The 23,830-nt window shown below is 32.8% G+C and overlaps 3 protein-coding genes across 3 annotated transcripts; 2 read left to right on the top strand and 1 right to left on the bottom strand.

Annotated features, from left to right (window-relative positions):
• Positions 1–1,224: 1,224 nt before the first annotated feature.
• Positions 1,225–16,830, top strand: LOC144468563 (CD63 antigen). The gene is made up of 5 exons (XM_078178127.1): positions 1,225–1,413; positions 14,826–15,014; positions 15,180–15,350; positions 15,507–15,722; positions 15,915–16,830. The coding sequence occupies exons 1-5, from the start codon at positions 1,339–1,341 to the stop codon at positions 16,101–16,103; spliced, it is 840 nt and encodes a 279-aa protein (XP_078034253.1). The 5' UTR covers positions 1,225–1,338; the 3' UTR covers positions 16,104–16,830.
• A 34-nt stretch (positions 16,831–16,864) lies between these two features.
• On the bottom strand, positions 16,865–19,939 carry LOC144468562 (alpha-ketoglutarate-dependent dioxygenase alkB homolog 4). Its single transcript, XM_078178126.1, has 5 exons — positions 19,574–19,939; positions 18,709–18,834; positions 18,120–18,212; positions 17,444–17,874; positions 16,865–17,015 (listed from the first exon to the last, which is right to left on the bottom strand). Exons 1-5 carry the CDS (start codon positions 19,673–19,675, stop codon positions 16,865–16,867), a joined length of 903 nt encoding a protein of 300 aa, XP_078034252.1. The 5' UTR covers positions 19,676–19,939.
• Positions 19,940–22,543: 2,604 nt separating this feature from the next.
• LOC144468448 (histone-lysine N-methyltransferase SETMAR-like) lies at positions 22,544–23,002 on the top strand. Its single transcript, XM_078177913.1, has one exon. The coding sequence runs from the start codon at positions 22,544–22,546 to the stop codon at positions 23,000–23,002; it is 459 nt and encodes a 152-aa protein (XP_078034039.1).
• The last annotated feature ends 828 nt before the right edge of the window (positions 23,003–23,830 follow it).

Genomic DNA, 23,830 nt, shown 5'->3' with positions numbered 1-23,830 from the left:
GATTTACACTTATTTGAAATAATTATTTGCATGTATTTCCTTCAATATAGTGTATTTACGATCTCATATTCTTTATACAAAAGTGTACAAGTCATGGTTTCCAAAAAGAAGAGTGTTACGTACGATTTATTATTAATCAAAAATTAAATTAATAAAAAAAAATATGCTCATCGATATTAAGACTAGCATATGTATATCGTCTTCGTAGTATTATCGTTGTTAGTGTCCCATGTTTAGATCCATTATTTTATTTTCTTTGCTCCTGACCAGCAAACATCACCAACTAATTAGATAATGAGAAATAATATCTATTCCTCGATAACGACTTACTGTGTAATAGAGAAAACTGTATTATCTTCGAAGCTGTTCAGGTATACATTTCATACATATGCACATTATTATAGCGTAATGACTGAAGTAAAATATAATTATACTTCACATATATTTCTCCCAATTCATTTTATTACCATTATAAAAATCAGTCGAGTAATTTTTAAATTAAAATATTAATACACGTCGTCTGATCACTTTGCTAAAAACAGTTTTAATGGCTTTCATGAGGATTTAAGAAATATGTTTGGCTGTCCCGTTTCTTATACAATTATATTATTAATTTCAGAAAATAAATTGCAAGGATTTTGATGCGATTCGATCGGAATTGTTGAAAATAGGCGAAGGAATTAATTGGTAAAATTCGAATATGGCCTATGATATCAACCACGATTTATTTCCTAATAGTTCTAATAATTATGTATGTTTACATGAAGTACACAAATTGAAAACATCGGTTTGTTTCAAATGTTACACGCGTATCGCAACCCTGTCAGTTATCGAGGGATTATTTGTTGCATTTGAATGAAAAGCATATAGATAAGATATCGATTCAAATTTGATTCGACAGAGCATGATTGGTACTGTCGCGACAAACATTAAAAAAATAATTGCTTTGTCTTGGATATATAATATTCAAATATGTCTGTTCATATTTGAACATGAACGATTTCAAGAGAGCCGAGTCAAACTGTCAAATCTTGTAACAAGACGGATCTGAAGTCGTGTATTGTTGACGAAACCGCGTTACACGAGAAGGTAACGCCCGATTTCGAGCACAGGCCGAAAAGTGTCGCAAAAACCATTGTAAAAACTGGCAACTAAACAGCGTTACGTGTGCCGCCGGAATGTGAACGTCTTTATCAGTAGATAATGCGATATATCGAATCGAGTTTAGGTGTTTTCCGCGTTCAGTCGGTTCTTCCTCGTGGCACGGGAGAGAGAAGGAGCAGTATCGTTCTGTAGTGCACCTGCGTGCAAGAGGATTCACAGCGAACGTGCACCAAAATGGCGGCCACGCACCTCGATGTTGGGCTACGCTGTATCAAATACCTGCTATGCGCAGTCAACTCGCTATTTGTGGTCTGTAATCCGTGATCTTTAATCTTTTTTTATCGCTCTTTGAACAAATTGTGCCGCTTTGAATTTTACAATCGGACGTTATTCCGTCGATTTAATCGACCACGCGAATGGACATTCGTTCGGTCGTAGTTCGACGGAAACGGTGCCTGTCAGCTAAATCGCGAGCCAATTTTTCGCTAACGTCTCGCCCATATCCGTACGAATTCAGCGAAATTCTATTACGCCCGAGATCGCCGGATCCTCTCCTTGAAATTACGTCACCAACAGCCTTGTCGATCGATACTTGTATCAAGATAGCGCTTTTTCCTACGTATCACCAATAATCAAAGTTCAATACGTCCAATTCGTTTTATATTTGCCGATCGTTGGTAACAATCTCGACCATACGTGCGTTTAATTTCGTTCGTTGAATTCGAACGAACAACGTTGATACTTTTTACGGAAAAAACGTTTCCTTCCAACATTGCGGTTTTCGTCATGAAACATAATGACAGAGACAGTCGTCGCGTTTGCGCGCTCGAAAGAAAGAGGCGGGCATGAGTTAGAAGAAGCCGCGCCGTTTTCCTGCTTTGGTTTGCACGAACGCCAGTTACGGTCTTCGAAACAATCTTCCTTAACGTCTGGCTTCGCTCCTTTGTCAGCTAGTATTCAGTTTTTGGAATGATACGCGGCAATTTAACATCGCAAAACTCTGCGCTCGATCTACCGATGCGAACGAAGCATATGTTAATGCTTTTCTCCGGCGATACGTCAATGAGCTTCCAACTAATTCATTATATTTCCGCCTTTCATCACTGTAGAAATAGAGCTCGCGTTTTGCCACTTTTACACGTGCTACAAATTACAATTCAATTCAATAGAAGTATGCTTGTTTACTATTAGAATGTAGATTCTCGAACTAGAAAGAAAACTCTTTTTTCAAATAAATACAGCGGATTAAAAAGACACGGATACATCTAAATTCTTTTAACGTTTTTATTACTTTAAATGACTGCTAATCAATTTTGCCACCGATCTATAAAATCCACAGTCTATAAATTTACAGGCAAAAGTTAAGAAACATGTTATACAAATATGCATATTCTTTGGTGTACTAAATCTTCTTAACGTAGAATAGAAATTTGTATTGTGTCAACAAAATTATTAATTCTATCCTTTTATATTTCATTTTTCGTTGTATGCACTAAACAAAACAATATTGTAACATAAACAACATATTATATATGCTTCACTATGTGTTTTTTTAATAAATTCATAACAATCAATTTGTTGACGCCATTTCGGAGTAACGAAACAATCATTATCCGGACTAATTGCAAAATACAGAAGAGAAATAGAAATTTACTACAAACAAATTTTTGGAATCGTTTAATCTGTTTACTGTATTAAATCGCAACTACTTGACTTTACCAAGAACGCACTAAATACGATCTTTTCATTGTAGTTGCACTAGCTTCAGTTTTCGTGTCTTACGCTATCTTTTATTTGCCGCCATTATTGTACGTGTATACACGGTGAGCCGCCTAAAACGGGCTACATTTTTATAGAATAAAATACAATAGGCAGAACATGCTCAACATGGAAGAACATACAACTCGATGTTAATAATTCTCGATTAAGTGAACACGTTGCAGTCAAGCGAGTTTCGCCTAATGTACTGTTTTCTATCGGCAAAACACCAGCTGTTCGGTTGGCCGGTTTTTATGTAACTCACCCTGTATGTTCGTCCACGTTTGCGACGTTCCTTCGATTTTACGTGGCCGTGTGTATACGGACTCGAGGTCGTGCAACACACAAACGTGCGAACGAACGATTGTTGTTCGAGTACAATGACTCGTTACAAGCACTCGGTTCGCAGGTACGTCGCAATACATATATTTACAACGGTTCGTGAAACGTTTCATTTGAACGGATAAATGTGTAGATAAGAGGCAGATAAACGCCTGTATTTACTAAGCGATAAAAGTGTGTGCCTCGAAAGAATGAGGCACGAGAATAGGTGCACGGTTACGCATACATAGCCAAAGTCAGAAATGAGAATGACTTCAGGTATGACAAATGCAAGTAATTGGCGTATACAGGGTGGCGCGTGAGTTTGTCTCATAGAATGTACACGGTATACGAACGCGTGTATTGAATGCTCATATGCCGAAGGTTCAATTCTGCTCGTTGCATTTAATATACATTATACAGAGTTATAATACATATATGTTGTACTCAAAATCGAGAACTGAGGTGGGAAATAGGTTCTCGAAGTCATTTGAAGTAACTTTTTCCTTGGCACAAATGCAATCCGCGGTTTTGTTTACGAGTTATTAACGATAAACACTGACCAATAAGAGGCAAGATCAGTTGGCTCGAAATGGCCGAGCCAATGAACGGAACTGAACTTCGTCTGCTCGTTGGCACAGCCTCCAAGAGCTCGCCTCTCATTGGTCAGTATTTTTTGTTAATAACTCGTAAACAAAGCAGTCGATTGCATTTACGCTAAGTAAAAAGTTACTTCAAATGACTTCACGAACCTATTTCCTTCCCCACTGCCTGACTTTTAGTAACTTTTGGGACACTCTGTAGTATCGCATAGCGCGAACATACGAACTATTTTTATCATTGCATCACTGCAGTATTTAATTGATTCATGGATAGAAAAGGAGTGGCTACCGTATGGTATTTTAAAATTTGTTAATGTCTATGGATGCGGAAGGAACTTTTATGTAACTTTAAAGCGTTCATTGTGATTAAAAATGTGGATGTTTATGCGAAGCGGAAATTCTCTAATTTAACTGGAAGTAAATGTTCAATGAAAATGTCTTTTCGAAAATATTTCTAATGACGCCTTAGCTCGGTATTTGATCTAGCCAGTTTTGTCAAAAAGCACATACAATATATGCGGAGTAATTATAATAAAATTCTAGATTAAAAGAATGTTAATAATAATTGGGTATGTGATATTTTTTTTTATTCTTAAAATTGAAATCTTCGTAAGATCTCACAGCTTGCAATATCTATCTTTCTTTCTTGAAACTGAGATCTTTACGAAGATCCACAGTCTAATCATGATTGTTGATAGTACATATTTTCTTTGTTCCCGATAGAAGAGATTAACTTTACTGGTAGATAAACTTGCTAGAACGACTTTCATCCGGTAGTATTATAGGATTATCGGTACATTTAGAAGAACGTGGACGAAGGTTCACAAAATTAACGTGCCTGTATAGATAATAGAACGCTTTACAATCTAAAATGTGAAACCTAAACTAGAGATTGAATTACCATAAAGTACATTCACAAGTTGTTTTGCTTTGGTTAATTAGAACCAAAGAAATGTTGAAAATAGCTGCTACTATTAGAATTCGTTCATTTATACGTTTTATTACATTTTCAAAATCTACACGTTACGTGAACGTATCTGCAATTTAATATTAACTAAATATTTTACAAAACTTTGTTCGTCCTTGAAAATGATTCCAGTATTAGGTCATAATATATGGAATTATCGTTGTTTAACTATAATTTGTGGGTCGGTTTGTACAATATCGTTTATCTGGTTATCTGTGTTGTAAAACCGTTTCTTGTTAATAGACAGACGAATAATTGTACGATGAGAAGTGGATGCAAACTCGCGTGAACGAAAAAAGTGGAATAGGGGATGATCGAACAGTACCTATGAAAATCAAAATTGGAGAAACGAATCTGTTGTGCAAAAGTAACTTAATAAATGGATATAAATAAATTTTGCGAAATTTATATAGTAAGCATTGACAAATCGCAGGGATTTAAAAGGATACGAGAAAATGATTTTTATTTCAATTTTAGTTTTACAAACTTTGCGCTACAATTAATCATTATTTTCGAGATGCAATTGTCTTTCTTCATTCGTGAAATTTCGGACACATTTCTACGTGAAATATATTGTAAAACTACCAAGGGGCATTACCTATACTTTGTTCCTGTGCTAATATACTATTTAAAAAGGTAAAGAATGCATCCTTGAAAAAATTTCAATTCCATCTTGAGAACAGTAGACAGTATGAAACAAAAGTTGCATCATTTTATCGCGTGAAATCGTTTCAATAATGTAATTTCGTGTCTCAACTGTTTTCAATCCCTGAATTACAAACACTCCCCCTATATTCTAATTTTGTGGCAGCTATATGTAATTACTAACTATTAATATTGATATTAATAAAAGGATTAACTTTGGTCTCAACAAAGAGGTTTTAATAATACATAGAATATATTATAATAATCTTTTCCTGGAAAGGACAATATCGAAATTCGTTCAAGAGCTGATTTCTACTTACAAAAGACCGTTTTTAGAATCATAGTACGCTTAACGTGACATAAGTGTGGAAACAATGATATATACATAAACAATCTGGCTGCGTAATATGTTACACAGAAGACGATACTGCCTGACTTCCAACTTCGATAAACTTTCACGGTTCATCGTGCAGCCAATTAAAGTAAATACAGATAAAGTAGAGTTGCTTACCAAAATGTGTAAATATTGATATTCGGGTACGATGAAATCGTCGGATTCCGATTCTTCGATTGGTATTGTCACGGTGTAAGAAACGGATGAAACAGGACAATAGAATTCCGACGATTAGTTCGAAATGACAATTTTGAGGCCAAGCGAAAGCGAAGATGGTTGACTTGCGGGATACAAGAGAGATCCCGTCTAGACATCGCGCCCTTCATTAGCATTACAAACGGTCGCAAATGGATTGCAGACGTCGAATCGGTCACGAGTAACTTTTTACCCTTTCCCAGATCCTGCGAAAGTAATAATCGATAACAAATGGATTCCATCACGAGCAAACCATCACATTGATTCAATAATTCTAATAAAAATTGCGCTTAATTATTAGCGATAATATTATAATTCGTTTAATGCAGTTTATGATAGTATTGAGTGAATCGAATACAAAATATTAAAAACATTTAGAGAATTTAGAAATACTGTTGCATTATTTTTAACTGAATAAATTAATTATAATAAAGAAGAAATATGTATGTAGCGTCTGTAGGTTGAAATTAATGTGGATAATGTTCGCTTTGCATAAAGATCCGCAACCTACTAAATAATCTCTTAATATTTTATAAATAATTAGTTAAGTATGAATGTTATTCCATTCTTTTTAGTCTGAATGAAATTCTGATTTCTTGTCGTCGGTATTTAAACATTTAAGTAAATATAGACACACGATAATTACGAATATAGACAACTATAATTATTATAACTATGAAGCAAACGGCACGGCAATAGGTTGAGGACCAAAAGAATTTTAACACCTAACGCTGATTATTTCCCTGACCATGTGGAAACGGTGATCGACAACAAACGCATGATCTTGCTGCAAGAGTACTGACATAACCGCGACAATTCTAACAAAAATCGCGTTTAAACATTAATAATTAGGCTACGAGTTTTATGAATTTATGGAAAAATTGGTTAGTTATTATTTCAAATAATAGAAAAGTTAAAAGAATTTAGAAATGTCAATGTATTATTTTTAATCTACTAAACTGATTAAAGAATGAATCAAAATTTGCTATTTAGCTTTTACTTCATGCAACTGACGCAGACAATTTTTATTTCGCATAAAAGTCCGTCATTTAGTAAGAACAATGTTTTTGAGTCTCGAGGAATTAACACTTTGATTATATTCCTGATTTTTGTGAATTGAAGAACGAATTATCCAGATTTTGATATCAAAGGATATCGTGATTACGTAGTAATTAAGGACTCAGAGAATAGATACTGCATGCTTATTAATTCATCGAGTCATGTAATTGCTCGCCTAAGCTATCTTTAGCGTGATATTCCTTCAAAATTCAAGGATAAGGACGTATCCAAAATGGTGGACGCGACTAAAATGAACACGGTAGAGTGCCGTATAACGCGACCCTACAACGCGATTTCTTATAGCGTTCCAACGAAAACAATAAAATGATAATAAGTAAAAACGTATTACGCTAAATTACGCTAAAACGAAGATGTTAGAACGTAACTTCGGACGTCTCAGATAATTGACTTTCAACATTAGGAGAGCGTTTATTCGGTTTTCTTATTTGCAGAATCCGATGAAGGCTTTAATAAAGTGATAATGAAAAAGGTTGTATAAACTTAATACGCGGTCTGCATCGAATCAACACGAAACACTATGCATGTAGAAGGCTTGAAGCGTCGTTTACTATTTTATGAACAAATACGGCCGAGTTTTTGGTACTCTTCGAGTAGAAAAAGCGTAAACAAGTTTGTTGAATTAAATGCCCCTTGTAAAGTTCGGTCGCAACATTGAAGCTTTCAGTGCATGAATTAACATGACCACGTTGACAGTGGTATCAAATTACTTCCGAGTTGTTCGTTATAAGTGCAATCTCTTGTTTTCACGAACTTATGTATTAGGCATTAAATGGCGAAGCGCGCGGGCTACCTCTGCGATGTTTCGCAGCGATCGTTCCCTTGGGTAGCCAACTCTTCCGTTCACGAATGTTCTCATTTAAGGGGCTAAACTACCCGCAATGTCCAAAATTCTTGTACAATCTTTTACAAAAAGAATCTTGGAATATAGCCAGCGTTATGCAACTCTTAAAGATTATTTTTGTACTTTTCACTTCTTTGTTTGTTTACGCGACGGATAAATTAGCTATTTTTAAATAAAGAATTCATTTTTTCATGAAGAAATTAATCATGAAACTAGTCGAATCCAAAGAAAGTTCGAATATTTAGCATAACTAATATTTCGCTGGATTATATGGCAATGATATAACATACATAATGCTATCAGCTTAAAAAATATCACTTGCGATGAACAAGCTTTAATGTATTAACTTACAATAAGTAAATAATTATGTCGTTGCAACTTTTACATTTTTACTGGTATCTAAAAAAAAGTTAACAAAACAGCATATTTCTATATTCCCATCTTAGAAATAATAGAATATGGAAATATACGAATACAATCTTTTTCTGTTTTTGCTTAAATATCAATAAAAATGTCAAATTTACTTTGAGTCTATAATTATGATTGCAACACTGTAAATTTCCAGCGTTGTACCTTCTTTTATAAAAATATGAATCAATTCTCGCCTTTTTTATTTGAAGTGCCTCTTGTTCAGAACTTGAACTACTATCACATTAAGATAATTGAATTATTGAGTTTTTTATTGGATATTGTCCAAAAAAGTTGATAAAGACGAAATTAGATTACAGCAGTGAGGGATGAATGAGGATAAAACCTTTTTTGACACGCCAATGAATGAAAAATGTTTACAAACTTAAAGTATCTCACATAATCAAATTAAAATGAAATAGTTAACTTCGTTCCATAGTTCGGATCCTAAAAAAAATTATAAAGACGCAAATAAATTATCTTAAAAATTCAAATTAAAATCTAAGCTGACGACTCCGTATAGCTGACACGACAGTCAAAGGGAATTTCAGCGTTTTGCAAATTAATTGCAGTAGCAACTGATAAGTGGGATGCTTCGTTTACGGATTGGTATTTCATAGCCCTGCTCAAAACACCTGTTAGCTCTATACAAAGTAAGAGAAGACACACGCGGAAACTCGTAGCAACGAAAACTACTACTTTTGTTGTATTCGTATTGGATTACGACTACGTCGTCTAACTTATACATGATCGCAGTCGACATCAATGTCGACTATGGTATGATAAAATGTCTGGAACAGCGAAGTGGGATAATGATCTCATTACCAAGTTAATGGAAGAGCGCAGACTACATGAATGTCTACAATCTCTGCCAGCTTTCCGTATAATAGGATCGAAAAACGTTGAAGCGGACATGTTAGATCCGTAGTTGAAAAACGCAGTTTCAAAAGTGTCGTCCATTCCAATTAGACAGTATGATTTAACCGTTAACGTTTCATACACCCACATAATGTACGTTGTCCGTTTTTATTACTAATAACTAGACTGCAGATGTTTGCGCGTTTACACCGAAAATGTCGGTGAACAATTTTCAATTTATTGAAACGATCGAGAGAAGAAGTGCATTTTTATTTGTAACTCCTGTTCCGTATCACTGACGCGAACAAATTTTATTTCGTACGAAAACTGCGGTTCATTATTAACAATAGATAACTGCAGGTGCAAGAAACAAATCTTCATCGACTATTGTTACTAGCACGGAATAAGCTCGCCTCTCTATGAGCAGCTTATTGCTAGCGGCAAATGTTACCTTGAGACCGAAGTAAACTAGAAATATCTTTTAGTATGGACATATCTTAATACTCTACTTATCGGAAGACTATTGTCAAGCTTTTCAATGACTGAAACGTGTCCAAGAGAAGCTTCATATTTTGCCTTTAAATAATCATTCAACAGTATAAAACAATAATTTAAATAATAAGCAATTGTTACGTTACATCAATTTGAACAATATGTTGGATCATGGATGAAATCGTTGCTGTCTTTGGATAATATTTTAAGAAATTTGCAGCTTTTGGAATGGAATTTCTAAAATGGTTTCTCAATTTTTTAAGACGTAGTAGAAAACTATTAGCAATGAACGTGTTAAGAATAAAGAATATTATCACTACAGTTATAAACAAAAATAACTTATTATAATCAAGCGATTCAGTAAAGAATATATAAAGTTGATAATGAAATCGATAGATATTTGGTTGACATAGATAGTGGTATTTGTTTCACAATTATCATTACTCTTTGCAATACCCTATTATTCCAATTTAGAGAAAGTTTTTTCGTTTCGAAAGATGTTCAAATCTATAGGTACTTCCAAAGGGTTGTTTTCGCCACGTATACATCGCACTTTCTGCCATTTACCTACGAACGATCGCGTCGTTCGCTCATTTCACAAAGCCTATGTTCTACGAACACATTTGTTTCTTGTCGGTTCTATATGAAATACTATGTGTACGTGGATCATATTAATCAAGTCGTAGCCGAGAAAAGGAGAACAATAAATGCGGTCGAGGCCGATGGCGACGATAACCGCAGCGACGTCGATTTTTCCTGCCGGCCGAAGAGGAAAGGTAACGAGAATAACCATACTCGGCCCTGAGATTCAACAAGTTAGGTCAACCCTCGATATGGACGTGGATCATAGAGCTCCACAGTATTGTTCAAACGGCCAGCAGGATCGATATCGGCTGGGCGAGGTCGACCCGATGAATTATTACCGTGCAGATTATTACAGTTTGCAACGCCGCAACTCCGTCGATGTCTCTGCTTCTTCACTTTTTTTTTGCCCGCGCGTTCATTATTTCCTATCTCCGTGCCGTTTGCGAAAAACCAATCGACGAATCATCGGATCGTGTCGCACACGAAACGATGAAACGTCGCGTTCGCGTTCGTCCAACATTCGAGCGATGCGCATCGCGATATTTCGAAAACCTGCGAGAACTTAACCCTTTGCAGTACTTTTACCTTCTCAGTCACAACGATTAAATAATTTTCGATTGGAATAATTTCTTGGAGGAGAAATAAAATTAATATTTATGCGCTTAAATATTAGTGGCGGAAAGGCAGAATTTTATTCCGACTTAAAAAGACGAAATAACGTACATACTTAACTGGTTATTGTTAGAAATCATAATCACGAGTCAAACTCGTCAAAGTACGACAAGGGGTTAATTCCGAAATAATATGTTTTCAGAAAATTTTCAAGTTATTCATAATTTGAAAGCAGTATGTCAGTGACTCACAAAAAGTATTGTTCTTAATAGTAATATATTGCGTTTGGATAAGATAAATATGTCTGAAGCGAATTCTCAGAAATTGATTAGTTCATACACACTGTTTCGTCATTGGTATTCGAACTTTGATCGTCATTGCATTTATTTTGGTAATTATTCCACTCTTCTTTGATGGAATATATGATGGTTCGCAAAATATAATCCATTTTGATAAAATTTCTGTGAAAGGTAGTTCTCCACAAAATATTTGACATATATTCTTCTTTTTGGTTATGACCAAGGTTGAAAAAAGCGAAAACAACTCCGAAAATATAGTTTTCCTACTTTGAAGACTATTTTCACATTTTCAACAACGATAGTGGTTGATAAATTACACCCATATATATTAGGCGATATATTATCACTTCTAAATCATCTCGTGTGTTAATCGAATCAAGACAAATAATCATAGTTAACATTGCGAAAAATGACATGAAGTCATTAAAATATTTAGACATTATCGCTAATACTGCGTGAGATTCCATTGCCCAATTGCTTCCAAATTTTCCACACATCACTATCATAGTGAAAATTATTTGATATCATTGCAAAACTTATTATTATTATTAGATTACGTATTATTACTGGATTTTGGAAGTTTATGAAAGATAAAAATTGTTTACGTCAATTCTAAGAAACAGAAACCACAAATTCACTGTGAAATATTCTACACCTTTTAAACTGAAACAACATTCTCTCTTTTTTTTATTAACAATGTGTAATCCTTAGATGAAACGTTGGCATACGATAAAGAGAACTTTTGTTCTCGTAATAAATTGTTAATAATAAAGAAGCTCTAACGGAAATTATTTCTATTAATTCAAGTATATTTCTTGTTGATCGAACATGTACTATTTGCTTATATAATACACTTTGGTAAACGTGTTTTCAACAAGGTAACAGAATCTAAGTTTCAATCTTACTACTAATCATTGGAACGATCAATTTACGGCTGCTAGGTTATCCGATATTTCAATTGATCGATAATATTAACTCGGTATCTTCATGTTGCATTTTTTATCAGCATATCCCATTGTTTCATATATTTCAATTGCTTTATCACATTGACAGCCAAGCCTATTTTAAAGAAATCTATTCTAAACACCAGCATTTCCTTCTTTCTAAAATAAGTAATTAATTATAATAAAAAATAGATAATAATAAAGTAATAATAAAAGTAAGTAATTAATAATAAGAATAAATAAATTCTTTCTTGTCAGTAATGGACCTTCAACAGATGGGTCACGATGGACGTCGATAATTAATATTAATTTTGCAAGTAAAATATCAGAATCGTTGACATTAACCGTGATAAAATGTTGCAACAGGTCATCTTCAATATGCTCGACAAAAATAGCAAAAAGTAATGCTGTCACATGACTTCCGTTCTGTTTATATGGAAGGATATATGAAAAAATGATTACGCTATGTGTATTATATATAGATTAAATAATAACTAAACTTAATATAAATATTTTATTTCTATTAATAATTAGTATCTATATAATTATCTCTGCAACTTTCGCATATTATAATATACTTTCATCATTACAACAGTGTAATTTCGTATATGTACTTTATTATTTTAATAATATAATTTATTTATATCTTCACGAATATATATTCAATATATATTCAAATTTTAAATTTAATAATAAGAGATTGATATTATTTATATATAATAATGTCATTTTTTGTTAACATCCCATTATTTATGTTACATGCATGATTATTAAAAGCGCATGTTGAGGCTCCTGTTTTTGAGTCGATAATTTTGGCTAATTTTATTATTTACTTATTAATTTTATTACATCGAGATCATAGCCTATTCCAATCTTTGGTTTGTATATTGCACGTTTACTATGTTACATATAAATATATTTTAATAAAAATCACGAGAAACTAAACAAGTACATATTTCTTATTATTACAAAGCAAATATTATATAAAATGATATACAAAGCAAAAATAGTTAAAGTCATAACTCATGTCTAACAGCTTGGGATTACTCGTAATTTAAAGCGTGCATAATTTCTTGGGTATCTCGCCGATACTGTACAAAACATGCAATTAGCATGAATGTCATAATTGTTGATTATCACGAATAATTCGTACTGATTAGTAACATAAATATACCAACTCAACGGAACTGTCACCTGAACTTTTAACTGACAAAAAAATTTGTTTTCTATGTTCTCAAAAAAATTGGCGGGCACCTTAATTGTAAATAAAAATGATTAATAATTAGAGTTACTTAACGAAGAACGTATAAACATTTTTTAAATTAATGTTATTCAAAGTTTTTAAGGCCGGCGTCGTTTTTTCAAGGCGGTATCATTTTTCTTGCATATTATCTTACGGCGGGTATTAAAATGAGTTGAAAAATGTCCGAGTTATATGACTTTCAAGCAGCCTTGAACGTTAACGAAGTGATTGTATTCTAGTATAACGTTATAATGTTACCAGTTCTACGTGAAATGATTATTCTTAATGTTTAAAGTAATATTTATTAACACTACCACTAGAACACAATTGCACTATTTTTATGGATCATTAAAAACGTATATGACAATCATTTTAATTAATGGAACTGTCCATTAATAAACTATGGCCCTTACCTAACTTATCTCATTGAACTAATCAAAACCCCACAACTTAAATATATCTCAATGCAAAAAAAATGTTATATAAGCTTTGGATGTAATTAAGAATAAAATATTATAATGATACTGAAAGTCTATTGAACAAAGTCACATTGTCAATGAACTATTTTGCAAAAAATAAATGTTGAGATAAATAAAAATTTGTATTACACAAGTAGAATGACTCTGAAGTAAAATTACCTACAGGATATTATTAATGTGGGATGATAACAATGAAAAGCTTCAATAGAATACAAATGGCATATAATTCTAATAGAAAAATCTTCAACCATTAAACTGTACATTTGTTGCAATTACAAATAGATTATAAGATGACGTTTATATTAATTAAAGTATTCTGTTACAAATAAAATAATCCATACAAATGGAAACTAGCATGAATATCCATGAACTGCAAGATTCCCGAATTTAAAAGTAGTGAAAACAACATGATGGTATCAGTTAATTAGTTCAATGTGTTCAATTAACTAGACTAATCAGATAATAGAAACAAAGTGGAATATACTTTGACAATAAATTGATAATTCTTACTTTTTTCTGATTGATGGCAAAAAAGAGAATCATCTTATGAAAATGAATGTCTTGTTACACCATATCAGACAGAAACGTAACTTTTATAGCATTGGTATCAAAGCATTGTCGTCTTGCTTCTACAGATATTCATATGGAATGAAAAATTCGATATTTTAGATAGTATCATTTCAGCAATTGTAGTTAGACAGCATTAAAAAAGATCAAGTAACAATAGCAAATATTTGAAACTAATTGAGTTTAGTAATGAAACATAACAGGAAACTTGGCACAATAGTTAACTTATGATGTAGTCTATATAAATCAATTAAAAAATGATTATCTTCTCTCAAATAATATAAACATTGACATTTAGAATATAAGATATAATTGTATTACAAGACTTATACAAATTACTAAATATGTGTATACTGATCACTGAATATATTTAATATAATTTATGTACATGTTTAATTCAAAATCCTATAATGTCTTTTTTATTATTGCAGTTAACAGGTATTATGATAATATCTGTTGGAACAACCATTTATGCAGTTAATGACGACTTCTCAAAGTTTCTTGACCCAAAATACATATCTCCAGCAACTCTTTTGATCATAGTAGGCATCCTTGTGTTTGTAATCGCATTCCTAGGATGTTTTGGAGCTCTTAAAGAAAGTACCTGCATGGTCCTTATAGTAAGTATCCTATGGTTTACTTTAATAATTGGCATATTTCATTTAAATATTCCTTTTTAACTTCACTTTAATCAATTTCCTATCATTTTTTACTATTGTTTATACTATACTTTTATATGGTCTGCATAATGTAAACAAATTTGCTAATGGTACATATCTTCATAGTTTGCAGTTTCACTCTCCGTAGTTCTCATATTAGAATTAGCTGCTGCAATTACAGCTTATGCTCTTCAGGATGACATAAAGGGTGTCTTAGTTAAAAATATCAATGATACTATGCAACAATATCCAACAGATCCAGAAGCTAGAAAAGCTATTGACTTTTTGCAGTCAAGGGTAATGTATATGTAACATTCTATTATAAAGTAAATTTTTAACGTTTGTATAAGGCTCTTAAAATGTGCAAATATTTATTGCACTAAGTTTTTATGAACACTATCCAGAATCATAAAATCATTAAATAATAATAATATATATTTCTGATAATTATAGCTTTATTGTTGCGGATATAATAACTATCATGATTGGGAAAAAATTATGACAGAGATACCAGAATCTTGTCGTGTTACATATGGTGAGAATATAGCATGTGATTATGACAATGGATGTGAGGTCTATAAAACGGGATGTGCTTCAAATCTTTCGATTCTCATTCATAGAAGTGTACTTTACATTGGCACTGGTGCTGTAGCCATCGCTCTCATTCAGGTAAATACATGTACATTTTTTCTTTTTGTTGCATAAAAAATTGAATCCTAATAAGATTTTGGAAGATGAACTTGAGACTAATTAACTTTACCAATGAAGAGTTCAAAAATGAAAAGAAAAATCTTTTCTTTTACACGTTCTGTATTTTTACTTGTTTGTATGTAAACATGAAATGTATGTTATTATTTTCAGTTCACTGGGATAATGTTTGCCTGCATATTAGGTAAAGCAATTAGGAAACAGAAAACTGAAAGAGAGCGTCGTAGATGGGAACTCCGAGAAAGTTTGGTTAATGGCTACGAACCATTGGGCAAATCAGATCCTTTAACAGCTTTTCCTGTCGTTTATATGTACCCAGAACCTACAAAAAATGCCGCCTAGTATTTTCCTTCTCTTTATAGATTTTTTATTGAATATTTTTTTTATTTAATCATTTGTCATAAATCTCCTATTATGTCATATATTTAAATTCCAGAAGTATATCAGCATTATCCGGTTCTTTCTAAGCCCTCCATTTATTCAAATAATAAACGTTGAAAAATTGATTTTTTACATTTAAGTTTAAATAATATAAATTTCAGTTATTAATATGTTATACTATAATAAATGCGAACTAGATAAATCAGATAATAGAGTAAAAGTCATCTTAAAGTGAATCATATTATAAAGAAACCTAAAAAAAAAGTAGTAACATGAAAAACTTGTGTTACACGCTTTTTTTCTATTATTAAATACAATAATTAAGAAAAGAAAAAAAAGAGGAATAAATTGTAACTACCAAAACAGATGCTAAAAAGAACTCTTTACAATTGTATAATTATAAATTGTAATTTCAAAATGGGCACATTTGAATTATTTCAAATTTTTTAGTAGGAATAACATTCCTATACAGATCTACATTTTTAAAATACTTACCTTAAGCCCAGGTACATTTTCAACATAACAAATCGTCAACTGTTGCACTTTCTTTCCTTGTATATTAATGCTTTTCCGTTCTTGTTCTTCTGATAATATCTTTTAACACGTAGAGGATATGCGTAATAAAATCAATTATGTTTCTAGATTATACAATAAAATGTGTGATTAAATAATTTTTGATCTTTTGAAATTGCATTCTTTACTAGTAAAAATTGTATCCAATCTCATTGAAAAATTAATGCTCTTTGTAAAATTGTTTTTATTTCTTCATTCTCTAATAAATTTTGTAGATAAGGAGGTGTAAGTTCACGATAAGCTAAACAAATTCGTCGAGACTTTACATCTTCCCTCAAAACGCAATGTTCCCACTTGTACCTACAAAAAATACTAAAATTTAATATCCGTTTTAACAATGTAACAATTATTTATTAATGGCTATGAAACAATATATTTTTTTCAATTATATTTTATCTCACAAATTTTATAAATTATTTTTCGTAAATTCGATATTATTAAATAAATATTTATTACGTTATTAATATGTTGTTATAAATGATACAAAATGTGATTACTTCACATCACAGAAATATATCTTTGAAAAGATCCCTTTAAGTTATTGTTAACATTTTGTGTTATATGTAAATATACAAAATATGAAAAAATAAAAACATTAATGAATGTTAACAATACACATGTTCTATATTTAAGTCTACAAAAATAACTATTTTAAAATACAGACTAAATCATGAAAATTTCATGCAAGAAATCTATCTTTACTGTAGTTATATGATAAATTTGATTACCTTGCAGCACCATAAAGAACCATAAGAGACCCTTCTGGCATTGGTAATCTCACAGTTATGTTGTGAATAACTTTGTCTTCATTCATCTCAACAGATTTTACATTATCAAGTGATGTAGAATACTCAGCAACACATTCCAAATTATATTTCGTGTCTGGACCAAGGTAAGGAGTCATTGTCAAAACTGAATCAGCCTTTACATTGACAGTAACTATTCTTTCACCCCAAATCCAACAATCATCAATATGTGGATCTATAGAAGCTCCTCGTAATGGATCATATTCTAAAGTACATTGTTCCACTGTTTGAAAATCCTTAAGTATAGGCTCTTGTAAGAATTTCTGTTGCACAAATTGAGTAGTATGGGGAAAACCATTAAAGGAACCCAAACGTAACTTCTTCTTCTTAAAATTGCATTTTGGACCAAAATTCTAAATCCATAAAATTATTTCACTACATGATTTTCTGTTTACTTAATGTCAATTTAGTATTATATGCTAGTTATTGACATTAGAATTTGTTCAAGTCCTCTTCTATTCATATCTTTGTAATCTAATTTTGAAGTCATTTGTATTTTGACTTAAATGTAGTTTTTTGAGGACTGTATTTATAGTACAAAAAATCTCAACAGTTCTTCTATAAAATCTCAATACAAAAATAATTATATGGAAAATACCTGTTTCCTTCTTCCACTTTGTGAAGCTTCCCAAGGAATATCATTCAGTGCTTTCATCAGTAAAGCAATTTCTTGGTTATTTAAGAAATTCAACTACATATTAGAAAAGAAAAATACAACTTTAACATTTTTCAGGCTTTACATATTTGAATAATTGTATATATTATATGTCCATGAATGAGTTTCTCTATTATTAGTGTATAGATTGATTTCTATAGTTTTCTAACTTTACTATAGAATATGTCTTTTCAAATAGTGTGATTATTAACTTAAGGCTTTAATTAAAAATTATTATATAAGTAATTGATAGAGTCAATAAAGAATATAACCAGTAGATATTGTATTAATATTATACACCAATATATTGCGTACCTATATTAATTTAAGAAATAATTTACCAACTTTAATGAATGTCAATTTTTCTTGGAAGAATACCTAAGACATACACTTGAGTTTCTATGTGCAAATTTTCAGTTCCCTTTGTTTTAACAATTACATTCTATTAATGTTTCTCAATGTCTCTATATAATAATTAATAAATAGTAATTGAAAGTATCTGGAACTAGTTCTACTAATTTTAAGTAATTACCTTTATATAAACTCCAGGAAATTCTATAGGATTACCCTGATGATTTGGGTGATTTTTATAAAGATCAACATTCCAGCCTGGCCATGCTTTATCACAATGTAAACAGTAGACATAGGAAGACCATTTCTACAATAAGATAGAATAGATATTATGGATTATTATACTCTTGACACATATATAGACTGAATTAATACATTTATTTATATAAGAACATGAATGCATCAAAAAAGTTGACAAAAAAAAATAAATCTATTTACAATATTCCTACAGTTATTGAAGACAGTTGAGATATAATTATATTGTTCAATAAGTTAAAAAATTTTATGGTGTTACGAAAATTATTAATAGTAATATAATATAATTTCTGTTTTTAGAATTTATTTTGTAATTATTGAATTACACATGAATTTTAAAATCGATGTTGAGTTATAAACTTATTTTATCACTATAACAAGTATTCACCTAATAAAATAAGCATGCATACTTTTATATTGTTTAATATGAGCAAAATCAGAATTGAAAAGTTTAAAATAACTAGTAAACATTATAAAAACCTTCCTAACAAAAAAAAGTGTGTTCTTTATACAATGTTATTTGATAATACTTCAAATACTAGGGACAGAGAATATCATCTAATACATTCTTGCACTACTTAAACAATTTCAGGAATTTATTATTAAAATTAATGTAACCTGACATAACCTATAAATTACCACATAAATTGTACTACAAGTACATTGAATATTTTATAAAACATCGAAGAGCACAAATAATAAATTAAAACTAAAGCTCCGTATAAGTAACAAATTTCTTATAATATATTAAATACAAAAAGTATAGTATGTAATTTTTAAGAAATCCTAACCTCTAATTGAAGTTTCAGATCCGATTTCGTTATGTTATATTCTTTTTCACAAAAAAGGCAAGATCTTATTCCTTTACAACCACAAGGTCGAACTGTTTCCATTATTAAAATAATTATTTAGTTGCACACTCGACAAAATATTCTCACTGTTACGTTTCATATATGACTTGACGTATCGTATATTTAAGTGCATGCTGTCACACTAATACACTTGTAATCGTAATTCTCTTTCGTAAACCACAGAGATGTGAAATCATGCGTAAATAAGTACATATGATTATGTTTGTTTTTGTACCAAAGCTCTCTTACAAGATATCATATTCATATGTACAATAATGAATTCAACTCCTGTGTTACGTTATCACGTTTTATGAACGACGTGAACATAGCCACTAGTTTATATTACGACCGCGCTACTAAATTATACGCTTTCAATTAATGGCGACAAGAGGGAAATTCGAATATAAATACGAATTTAGATAATGAGAGAGTTCTCACGAAATTCTTCGTTGAGCCTTTTCTTTATTTAGCGAGACTAATCGAGGGATCTAGAGAAAGTCACGTAGCCTCTCTTAACATCCTCTCTAATTTCACACGAACTAGACGAATCACAATACAAACCCGGATCTCTCAAGTACAGGATGTCGTAAATCTTTAGACAAGGACTTCTCGGAACCCTTTCTAACCTCTTTCTCTCTCACTCAGTCCTCCAGCCGAAATCTTCGCGCACGGCACACCCCCACACCATTCGTTTCGGCGGGCTTTTTACCCATGCGCACCGTCGAACCACCAACTACCTTCGAGTTGCAACCGGAAAACGGACCGTCCGACAAATCAACGTTCAGCAAATGCATCAGCGCCCAGCTAATTTTCCTATTGGCTAAGAAGCTAATAAGAAATGATGGAAAAGAAGCTGGAAGAAAATGCAGAACTCCTCCGAAAACCTCAGATTTAATTCAACAGTCAAAGAAAGTACATCAAATAAAGTACCTTTTGCTTAAAGTTATCAGAATTTGTACATCTCTCTACAACCTTTCACGAGCAGAGCGGTCCAGCGCACCACGGGCATTCGAACCACACCGAATTCCCTACATCAAACAATCCTGACCGTAACACCTGAAGACCTTCAAGCCGCAGTTCGATTCGTTAGCGAGGGTTCACATGAAAATTTCTTTGCTCTGATTGGCTGGCAATTTAGTGGTAAGACAGTGCTGCCCTCACAAATGAAATGGCATCAGGAACCCCTCATTTCCCGGAATACGTATAATTTTGGTACACCCTGTATATATCTAAACAATGACAAATCCATGAAATCGACTAAACATTTTTAAATTCTAAAAAGCCTGCGATCTTGATCCTACGATTTGGCGTGAAAACTACAAGAGGCAAAAAATGGCGGCTTGTGATTTGCCGCAACTTCAAAGGGTTGCGCCTCAAGTCTTTAGAAATGACTGAACGCGTTATAAGCATAAAAGATTTCCCACATCTAATTCCGGTTGGGCAAAATCGAACACAATATCCGAAGCATACAATTTATCATGTTAAAATGATTTATTAACTTCGAAATATTAATTATACGAAGCAATCTATAAATGTCTCATAATAAAAAAGAAATGTCTCATAAATGAAGCATTACTTTAACCCTTTGAGATAAGACTTCATTGCTGAAAGTCTATAATTTCATTGAGAGGCGACTTGACTTCTTAGGCTAGTATCCCCATGCGTATCTTATCGTTTAGGATGACAGACGTACGCCAGCAGCAGCGCGAGAATTTGGGCTGCTATATGCCGGCATCCGTCCGCAACGGTAAAAACGCTTGGGCGGCTATTTGCCAACACTCATCCGCAAAGGGTTCAACTCACCTATATTCTATTACAGCGTCGGAGCTTCGTCAGAGTTTGAACCATCATGTTTCCGATCACGTTATCTTCGATATTTAGTTAGCGTCGAGTCGCAACATTTGAATTAATTAGTTTAAAAAACAAATAATTGACCACTGGCTGCCGAGTTGCATTCGATCTAACGGGAGCGATGGCGCAGTTTCTGTAGGCGATAGTGGCGCTCCTGGCGACGAAAAACAGAAACTCACGTTACCTGGAAACCGAATATTTTCTGGTTGACTTATATTTTTTTCTTCGCTCATATTTTACGTCGCATTAACTACACTTGCGGTTATTAGCGAGGACTTTTAATTGGGGATACGAAGGTTGCCTTTTATGTTTCGGGATTTGGCAACCCTAGTGTTGCAATCTGGCAACTGACAGCTCCATCGTAAAGTTGGACATTTTTGAGGTTATACGTACTCAGAACGTTTTGACATACGAGCGCTATTTGTGTTGTTTACAGTAACTTAAAAGATTCATCTCGGCCCAAAAATGGAATTAAATCGTGAACATTTTCGTGCGATTATTTTTCACAACTTTCGACGTGGATTAACTCAGCAACAGTGCATGGATGAACTTAATTCAATTTTTGGCGATGAAGCTCCATCAAGGACCAGTGTTTATCGATGGTATCGTGAATTCAATCATGGTTGTAGTTCACTCCAAGACGAATTTCGTGAAGGTCGTCCAAAATAAGTTGTTGTTCCGAAAACCATTGATGCTGTGCGCGAACTGATATTGTGAGATCGTCATGTGACCTATCGTGAGATTGAGACAACCTTAGGCATTAGTGGGACCAGCATACATTCAATATTGCATAAACATTTGACTGTCAAAAAAAATTTGTTCGCGTTGGATCCCACATAATTTGTCAATCGCTCAAAAAAAGGCTCGTGTCGATTGGTCGAAGGAAATGCTCAAAAAATACGACTGCGGTGCTTCGAAACACGTCTATGACATCGTGACAGGTGATGAATCGTGGATTTACAGGTATGAGCCTGAAAGTAAACAGCAGTCGACTGTATGGGTGTTTCAAGATGAGCCAAATCCAACAAATGTTTTGGCGCACGAAGCACTTCCAAGCAAATGGTCGCCTGTTTTTTCGGAAAAACTGGACATGTCGCAACTGTACCACTAGAACAACGCAGAACAGTCAATTCTGAGTGGTGCACAACCATTTGTTTGCCAGTTGTCTTCCAAGAAATCAGGAAAACCAACCGCCGAAGACGGATCACTCTTCACCACGGCAATGCGAGCTCTCACACATCGGCTCAAACAACTGCATTTTTGAGCACTCAAAACATCGATTTGATGAGTCATCCGCCGTATAGTCCTGACTTGCCACCGAATGACTTCTTTTTATTCCCGTACGTAAAAAACAAACTGAGAGGTCAACGTTTTTCGGCACCTGAAGAAGCGGTTGCTGCATTCAGAATGCATGTTTTGGAGATACCTCAATCAGAGTGGCAAAAGTGCTTCGACAATTGGTTCAAACGCATGCAAAAGTGTATAGATCTTCATGGGGAATATTTTGAAAAACAATAAAGTGATTTTCGATGATTAATATTTATTTTTGTTCTCTAATCCTGAAATATTAAAGGCAACCCTCGTATTAGAGTTTACTGTAGAGGCTTGAAACTTTCAGGAATGAGATAACTTGTCTTATTTGCCTGCTATTAAGATTATCGTGGAGGTTTGGTTGCATTTGGTATTTAGCATAGAGTTCTGTGTACTTAGAACTATTTAGGAGGTTGTATTTTATCGTTATTTGGGAGTTGTATATATCGCATAGCGGAGGACTAGTTTAGGAGATTAAAAAGAAGTGTGTTAGTTTGGAATGTCCTATTCTAAGCCTGTTTAGCGCTACTTGTTGTTGTCGGTTGAGGTGTCGCTGTGACTTACATGAAGTAATTTGTAACACGCATTGCTAAATTTGTAATAAATTATTGTTTCCATGAACCAGTTAAATGCACAAATTGAGAGAAGCGTTATTAGATCGAACTATTTTTTTTATTAGTAAATTTGTTATGCCTGACTTCACTACAGTACCAATCGATGCAGTGAAAAAACATTCAAAATGTTAGCCAAAATCGACTGTCGATACTTTGTTCCCGTCATTAATGTTAAACAGATAATTGATTAGACAAATGACCGAATAGCCGAATGACCGATTGACAAAATAATCGAATAATATACGAATAATACCGGGTAATACAATACACGTTTATTTATAAAAAATCTGGATAATTTCTGAAAAATGGATTGATAATAAATCTGGTCAACAAATTTCAAGAAATTGACAAGGCCCGATCCCATCAAACAGCACAAAACACTTATTGCGCAAATTAAGATACACATGACTTTACATGACTG

This window comes from Augochlora pura, chromosome 4 (assembly GCF_028453695.1).
Source record: "Augochlora pura isolate Apur16 chromosome 4, APUR_v2.2.1, whole genome shotgun sequence".
NCBI lineage: Eukaryota > Metazoa > Arthropoda > Insecta > Hymenoptera > Halictidae > Augochlora > Augochlora pura.
This window is presented reverse-complemented; position numbering and strand designations above follow the sequence as displayed.